At 58.3% G+C, this 8,381-nt stretch overlaps 1 protein-coding gene across 6 annotated transcripts in view; it reads left to right on the forward strand.

Moving 5' to 3' along the window:
- The window catches only part of ZMAT5 (zinc finger matrin-type 5), a 36,632-nt gene that overhangs the window by 26,299 nt on the left and 1,952 nt on the right, over positions 1–8,381 (forward strand). For all 6 annotated transcript variants that reach the window (XM_055252737.2, XM_063623654.1, XM_063623653.1 and 3 more), the window contains 2 exons: positions 515–595; positions 2,807–2,918. In XM_055252737.2, coding sequence (XP_055108712.1) covers positions 515–595; positions 2,807–2,918 — 193 coding nt within the window. The remainder of the gene's footprint in view (positions 1–514; positions 596–2,806; positions 2,919–8,381) is intronic.

The raw sequence follows: 8,381 nt of genomic DNA on the forward strand, positions 1-8,381 counted from the left end.
AGAGGGGAAGCCACCCCAGATTTTGGTGCCTCTTTGGCAACGCTGCCACTGAAGCTTTTCTAAGGAGCAGTCCAACCGCTCCCGTGAGCCAGGTAGGCAGGCAGAATACTAAGCTGGGTATAGCATGTGCTGCGGCTTGGAGTGGAGAAAGGAAGCATTGCCCTTTCAGGAACCCATATGTAGTTCATTGAGGCAGGGCTGGGAGGGCTGGTGACAGAGACAGCCTGCAGAGGCTTGCGAGGCCCAGTCATGACAGGCTTCAGTTGGAAGTGATCCCCAGCATGGGGGGCAGCCGGAGAAGGGTCGTAAGCATATGGCATGATGGGTGAGAGGTTGCTCTGGCTGCTGAATGGACAGGGCCAGAGAGATTCCATTTTCTGTCCCAGATCAGGGTTGCTACTCTTTAGGCCCTGAAGTCCTGCCCCTAAGATTCTGGGACCCCTCATCAGGGCACCCCTCAGCCCCCGTGGGGAGCCCCTCCCGAGCAGCGAGTAACTCTGTCTTCCTGCTGCAGGCCAGTGCGACTTTGGCTCCAACTGCAGATTTTCCCACATGTCAGAGCGAGACCTGCAGGAGCTGAGCATCCAGGTGGAGGGTACGTCTCGGGATGCCCTGGGCTAAGTGGGAGTGGGGTGCTGGGGCATGTGGACTCTGAGACCGGGGAGGCTGGCCTATGCCTCCCCATCTCCCCATCATTGGCAGCCAAGGGCCACTCAGGGTGATGGGGAGCCCTGAGCCCCCGGTTTGGGCCAGGTGTTAGGAACAGCCTCAGCATGAGTGGAGAAGGCAGGCCTGTGTCCCCTGATAGTGGAGCCTGCGTGGCTTCCTGCCTGGGAGCCCTGAAGGTGCACCTCAGCCCCACCTGGACCCTGTGGCCAGCCGGCAGTCATTGGTGGGTACACCCCATCCCTTCCTCAATCAGGCAGCATACCCAGTCCCCACTTGGCACCAAGCAGACCCCTTACGACAGTCTGGGGACAAGGAGTTTAGGAACGTACCTTCCCTGCCCTCTGGAGTCTCACAGCCTGGTGATTCCAGGGAGGGGCAAGTTCAGCCTCCATGGAAACTGACATCTCGCCTTTGGGAAATTCACTCCTCTAGTTAGAGAACAAGGAAGTTCTGACTGAGATGGTCTTTATCAATCTTCTTCCACAGCCTCTCATTGATCAGGTGGGGAAACTAAGGCCAACATTCAGACTGAAGGGCCTCACATGAGCCCCCCAGCAGGTTAGGGGCAGACTCCGGTCTCTCAGTGCCTGCCCCCCTACGCTTCTCTGTCCAGGAGGCCTCAGGGTAGCCAGTGAGGGTCTGGGGCAGCTTGGCCTTTGTCCTGATCCTCCCATGGGCCTCACTCCCCTCTGACCAGTTAGACACTGCAGGCTCCGTGCCCTGCCCTGGGAGCCAGTGGCGCCGTCGCTACAGCCCCGGGACCGACACAGGGTTTCCAGGAGCATTTTTTCCCAGGGTGGAAGCAAGGCCTTGTGGGACTGGCCAGCAAGTCCTGGCAGCAGCGGCAGCTCCAGCTCTTCCCGGGCTGTGGGCTCTCAGAGGACGGCTGGCCCATGGTGGGACGAGCACGGGGCGGTGGACCTGGAACTAGAGACGATGCCAAGTGGGGACAGGAATGGGGAGAGGCCCAGGGGGGCTGGGAACAGAGTCCTAGCTGGCAGCTCAGATAGTCCCAGCTCTGCCACATCCTCTGTAACCTTGGTATGTGGCTTAACCTCTTGGAGGCTGTGTCCTATCAAATGTGATGTCTCTAAGGATGAAGCAAGATGACACCTGTGCAGCCCAGGGCCCAGCCCCGAGTGAGCTCCAGAGACCAGGGCCCAGCCCTGAGCGAGCTCCAGAGACCGAAGCCTGGCCCCGAGTGAGCTCCAGAGACCGGGGCCCGGCTCTGAGTGAGTGCTAGTCAAATGTATGATTTCTTTCCTCTGGCCCAAGACTCCATCCCAGATGACTTGGCGACTCTGACCCCATCAAACGCTCACACCCAGCTTGTATAAATTCCATTCGTTGATTGGTTTTAATTTGTTGAGCAACAGGTTTTGTTGGACAGCTTATGAGAATAAAAACCAGGGAAACTGAGGCTCATTACCCTGCCCAGGGACAAAGACCTGGCAGGTGACAGAGCTGAGATGTGACCCCATTCGATTGCCCTCACTGCCTCCCTGCATCCCAGATTCAGACCCTCCTTAGGGCCAGGCTCTCTCTCTCTTTTTTTTTTTTTGAGATGGAGTTTCACTCTTGCCGCCCAGGTTGGAGTGCAGTGATGTGATCTTAGCTCACTGCAGCCTCCACCTCCTAGGTTCAAGCAATTCTCCTGCCTCAGTCTCCCAAGTAGCTGGGATTACAGGCACCCACCACCACACATGGCTAATTTTTTTTTTTTTTTTGGTATTTTTAGTAGAGGCAGGGTTTCGCCATGTTGGCCAGGCTGGTCTCGAACACCTGGACTCAGGTGATCCGCCCACCCTGGCATCCCAGAGTGCTGGGATTACAGACGTGAGCCACCGCACCTGGCCTGGGCCAGGTTCTCTACATGCACTGTCCTGTTTCCAGCTCCCTAAGAGCTTGGAGGCAGCCGGGGTGGTCTCTATTTGATGGGAAAACAGAGCGAGGCCAAGTGCCGGGCCCTTGTGCACAGATGGCCTGGAGAAGCGGTCCAGGTGCATCCTCCAGGAAGGTTGCTGCAACTTCCCAGGGCTTGCTCAGGGCCTACCAGTTGCTTCTGCTTTGTGAGAGGGTAGGGTTTTGGCAGGCAGGAGTGCACCCCTCACTTGCCTTCGTCTCCCTGTCCCTACAGAGGAGAGGCGAGCCAGGGAGTGGCTCCTAGATGCTCCCGAGCTCCCCGAGGGCCATCTGGAGGACTGGCTGGAGAAGAGAGCCAAGCGGCTGAGCTCAGCCCCAAGCAGCAGGTACAGGTCCCCAGGGTTCCCTCCCACTGTGTCCCCGGGGGCAAAACCCCAGCCCACCTTCCCCTTCCTGAGGCTCAGGAATCTCCATGAACTGCCCAGGCCCAGGGGCCGAATAAAGTTGCCTACGCATAGCTCCCTGAGGAGCCCTTGGGGCCCCAGGCCCTGGCCAGAGGCTGAGGGGTGTTTGAAAGAGCCTCTCCCGAGGCTGGGCCCTGTTGGAGTCTGTGCTGGCTGGAGGGGAGGCTGAGCTGATTTGGCTGCAAGTCACCAAGTCCATTGCCAGAGGGAGGGGCCTGGGCTGTGGTCACCATGCACTGCTACCCGCTGTTGCCTCTAGGGCCTTGCAGAAGGGAAAACAGGGAGGGTGCGACTTGCCTGAGGGCACACAGCTGGGAAAATGTAGAGCTGGGATTACACAGGGTGTGATGACAAGGTCCTGGTCCCACTGCCTTTTTAAGGAAGGGGGTCTGCGGATGGCCTCAGCCCTTGGGACGCTAACAAGTAGAAAGGGAGCTGCTGGATCGGGGTCCTTGGGGATGTGCTTCGTGATGTCCCTGGTCCTCCTCTTTGAGGGAAGGGACTCGGGTGATATTCACATCAGCAGAACGGGGCACAGGGCAGGTGGGGGCAGACAAAGGCTGCATGGCATTGTGGCCAAAACCTAAGCCTGAGTTCCTGGGCTCTTCCTCCAGGGATTGAAGGAGGGAAGGGAGGAAAAGGGGATAAAGCTGCGCCCAGGAGCCGCATGCAACTTTGAACACGTTTTCCCATCCCAACTACCTTGCTTTCCCCATCTTGCAATGGGGCTTCAGACCTGACTACCTCTGTGGTGTGGCTTCACAAAATGGTGGCCTGGCCTGGGCCAAGGGGACCTGGCCAGATAGTCTGGAGGGTGAGGCCTTCCCTTGGAGCTCTGCCAGGAGGTGAAGGCCAAACTTCTTGCCTTCTCTGTGCTCCAGTGAAAGAGACTATGAGGGTGTTATTTTTTTTTTCTTTCTTTCTTTCTTTCTTTTTTTTTTTTTTTTTTTTTTTGTGATGGAGTCTTGCTGTATTGCCCAGGCTGGAGTGCAGTGGTGTGATCTTGGCTCACTGCAACCTCTGCCTCTGGGTTCAAGCGATTCTCCTGCCTCAGCCTCCCAAGTAGCTGGGATTACAGGCACCCACCATCATACCTGGCTGATTTTTGTATTTTTGTAGAGATGGGGTTTTGCCATGTTGGCCAGCCTGGTCTTGAACTCCCGACCTCAGGTGATCCGCCTGCCTTGGCCTCCCAGAGTGCAAAGTGTTGGGATTACATGTGTGAGCCACCACACTCGGCCTCTTTTTTTTTTTTTTTTGAGACGGAGTCTCACTCTATCGCCCAGGCTGGAGTACAGTGGCACAATCTCGGCTCACTGCAAACTCCACCTCTTGGGGTTCATGCCATTCTCCTGCCTCAGCCTCCTGAATAGCTGGGACTACAGGCGCCAGCCACCACACTTGGCTAATTTTTTTGTGTGTTTTTAGTAGAGACGGGGTTTCACCATGTTAGCCAGGATGGTCTCGATCTCCTGACCTCATGATCCGCCCGCCTCGGCCTCCCAAAGTGCTGGGATTACAGGTGTGAGCCACCGCACCCAGCCTTTTTTTTTTAGATGGAGTCTCACTCTGTCACCCAGGCTGAAGTGCAGTAGCACGATCTCAGCTCACTGCAACCTCCGCCTCCTGGATTCAAACATTTCTCACGCTGCAGCCTCCCAAGTAGCTGGGATTACAGGCATGCACCACCATGCCCGGCTAATTTTTGTATTTTTAGTAGAGACAGAGTTTCGCCGTGCTGGCCAGGCTGGTCTCGAACTCCTCACCTCGGGTGATCCACCTGCCTTAGCCCCCCAGAGTGCTGGGATTACAGGCATGAGCCACCGCACCCAGCCAGTAAAGGTGTTTTAAAACTAACTTTTTCTTTTACCTTTATTTTAAATCTGTGTTCAGTTTTCGTCTCCCCACCTTAAAAGTATATATGGTACAGACATGACTCAAACGTTGGAGTGTGACATTCTCTGCTCCTGGTCCTGTCTGAAGGGTCCCGTCTAAAGGGGTTCTGTCCTGTCTTTGGGCATGTGAGCACCTCCCTTGGGACTGGTTGCTGTCCAGGGATACACGTCCTACACCCCAGACTCCTTCAGCCCGTATGCGAAAGGCCTGGGCTGATTGGAGGCTGCCCAGAAAGGCTGCTTGGAGGCTGGTTGGAGGGTGCCCCTGCACCGCTACTTGGACAGGACCTCCTATGAGTCCCATCCTCACTCTGCCACCTGCTAACCGAGTTGCACCAGCCACTCGCCTCTCTGCTCTGGCTCCATGGTGTCCTCCGCTGGGAGCGAGTCACAGAGGCCCGGCTGTCTCTTGGGGCTGTGACAAGGTTTCATGGAGTCCCTGTGGCTGAACTGGAGTGAGCACCAAAGGGTGGGGTAGAGATGGGGTGCCCCAGAGTCCTTGCCTGGGTTCCAGACAGATGCATCCCTGTGCTGACACAAGGTGCTATGAATTTGAGACTTGGGGGACTAGGGGACCAGATGGGGAAACTGAGGCTGAATGACTGGCTCCTAGTCACAGGTTGAAGTGGTGACCATATGAGAATTGAGTTTGGTGCTTACAGTGTTGCCAGTGTTTGGGGGCATTCAGGGAGATTGGCACCCCCATTTTGCAGCTGAGGAATCTTAACCTCTCCAGGAGGTGGGGCCATCCTGATCACACGTGCCCTGCTGCCCTTAGCCCTCACTTGAGAGAGAGCTAGGTCCCTGCTCTGTGTCCAGACCCCAGGCTGCCTCTGACACCCAAGTTCAGGGCTGGCCCAAGGCTCTGTGCAACTGTGGGTAGTGGCAGTGGCAGCAGCAGGCTGCCCTGATGGCAGTGACTGTTTTGGGAATGGGGTCTGCAACTGGAGCCCACCTTGGCTCTAGGGGGTCTGAGCCCTGTGCTCTGGGCCATTGTCCCTCTGGCCACCCAGCCTGGCCCCTTCCAGGGGATCTGCCACCTGCCTTCCTCCTGCCTCCTGAGGGCTTGGGGCCAAAATGAATTATTCTCCAGGCAGAGCAGGCCTGTCCAGCCTTGAGAAAAAGGGGCTGTGGGAAGGGAGGTGACCGTTTATTCCTGCTTTTGCCATTGCTGCCTTGGGCGTCCATAACCGTCTCGGGGCAGGCTGGTCTCCTGAAGCCTAGCAGCCTTTCCCTCTGTCCTGGGCTTTGAGCCCCTCCCCTGCATCCTTGCCCCCTACCCTGCTTAATGGGAGGGGGTGGATTCCAGCCCCAGCCCCCGCAAGGCTACCTCACTTTCTTCCTGGCTCCCTCTCCAGCCTGGAGGCGGTGCTGCAGGAACAATGTTCTTCCTCCACCCTGGCTCTCCTGGGGGCTCCAGCGGCCCCTCCCTGGTCTCCCGCCTTTCCTCTGCTCCCGCAGGGGATCCTCCACACAGCAGCCCCGATGCACCCTGGCCCTGGCACTTCCCCACGTCCTCCACCTCTGGCTGCACAGCCCCATTTGCAGGGCTGGGGCTGGGGCGGGGGACCCTCCCTGATGCCTCCGCAGCCGGTCGGATCTCGCCTTCTCACCTCTTGCCTCTGGCCTGACTGTTGGTCCCACTGGACACTCGGCAGCAGCTTAGATGAGGCATCATTTGTGATTTGGGAGCACCTTGCACACGCTATTATCTTGCCTGAAACTGCCTCCCACCTGTCTGCCTGGCAGAGTCAGACTTGTCCTGGAAGCTCTAGCTGAGACATCACCCCTCCCAGCCCCCGCTTCTGCATGGCCTGGGCAGACGTGGGGGGCCCGGGACAGGTTTACTGCATGAATGAGCATTTAGGCTGCTGTCCAGGCGTTCCCCAGGTGTTAGTGCTGTGAGCCTCTTGTGGGGCCTGGTCTGGAAGCCTGGGGGACCCCCTCTTCCTCTCAGGGTATCTGCTTCCTCCCCCAGAGTACAGGGCACAGAGGGCTGCCCACCCCACCTCGGGGAACCGAGACCTGCAGGCTCCAACCCCCGCTGGCTGAGCTGAGCCTCCCCGGTGAGCCAGGCCAGCCCTCCTTGTAAACGTGGGCAAGCGGGGGGTCCATGAAGCCCCAGCCTGGTGGCATAGCGCTTATCCCCCTCCGCAGACTGACCCTGAGGGATCTGTCAAGAGCAGCGGCGGCCTCAGACACACAGACTAATCCCTCGGCAAGGCCAGGCCTGGCCCTGCTGCCCATTGTTGGCTCTTCAGATTGCGACTCTATCCCTCTTAATCTCTCCTTTGCACCCCTCTCTGGGTGGGCGCTGCCATCCTGGCCCATCCTCCTCCTCGACTCTGTTTCCTCTGATTAGGACCTTGGCTGGGAAAATGCAAGAGAGTGGCTCCTGTCCTCACGCACAGGACAAACAGGTCACCAGAGAAGCTACAAGCAGAGTTGTGCCAGACACACACCTCAATGTCCCCAAGGCTTTGGCTCACGTGTCTGGGGCCCTGGCAGTGTGCCAGTGTGTGTGAGCAGGCACTGGGTATGCCTGTCTCCTGGCGGGGCCTCAGGGCAGGCAGGGGCACGGGGCTGAGACTTGGACCCAGGAGGTTCCAGCTTCCCAGGAATCTGCCCCATTTTCTAGAGGAAGGGCCTGAGGCTCAGGAGAAGGGGCTCCCCAGGATCACACCCTCCCTGGGGATCCCCATTGTCCCTGTGGCCCTGCAGGGAGCCCAGGCTTGGCTGGCAGCTGGGGCACTCCCTTCCAGCAACTGCGGAGCCTCCCCGCCTTCTCTGCGGCTGGTGGAGTTTATGAAATCTCCCCAGTGCCATAAATCATGTCAAGAGCTGCCTTCTGCACTTTCTAGCAGGCAGTGAGCCATGAAGCAGGGGAATGTCCCTGTCCTCTCACACCCGGGGGTCCTGGAGGCTACACCCAGAGCTCCCCGGAGTCCTTGACTCTGCATGGCAGGTCTGGCCCAGAGAGGGGCCGGCTAGGTGGGTACAGCAGGGGAAACTCCCAGGGCTCCTGACCCGGGCTCCCCACCTCTCCCTCAGAGCTCAGAGGCCTCTCCAAACCCCTCTCTGCAGGCCCAAGCCCTTCTCTGTCTGCAGAGGGCTGGCCACTGGGCCCCCGAGCCTGCCAGGAGCTGCCAGGGCCTCACCTTGCCTGAAGGCTGGATGTTGGGGTGTGGGAGTGTGCCAGAGCAGAGGGAGCTGAAGTGGGAGGGCCGTGTCTGCAGCCGATGTGGGGCTGGCATTCCAGGCCCTCAGGCCTCATCCCCAGGGTGTCACTTGGGCACGTGACTGACTCCTTGCACCTCAGTTTCCTCATCTATAAAATGGGTTTCACCTGAGGATTCTTAAGGTTTCTCTAGGTCATGGTGTGTGGCCCAGAATAGCGCCTGGTCAGTAAGATCTTTCAGCATTGCTGTTTGTTGTTCCACAATCACTGGGTGGCCTCCTGGCACCAGGCCTGGCCCTGCGCCTTGGGGTA

The sequence above is a fragment of the Symphalangus syndactylus genome, chromosome 18 (assembly GCF_028878055.3).
Source record: "Symphalangus syndactylus isolate Jambi chromosome 18, NHGRI_mSymSyn1-v2.1_pri, whole genome shotgun sequence".
Taxonomy (NCBI): domain Eukaryota; kingdom Metazoa; phylum Chordata; class Mammalia; order Primates; family Hylobatidae; genus Symphalangus; species Symphalangus syndactylus.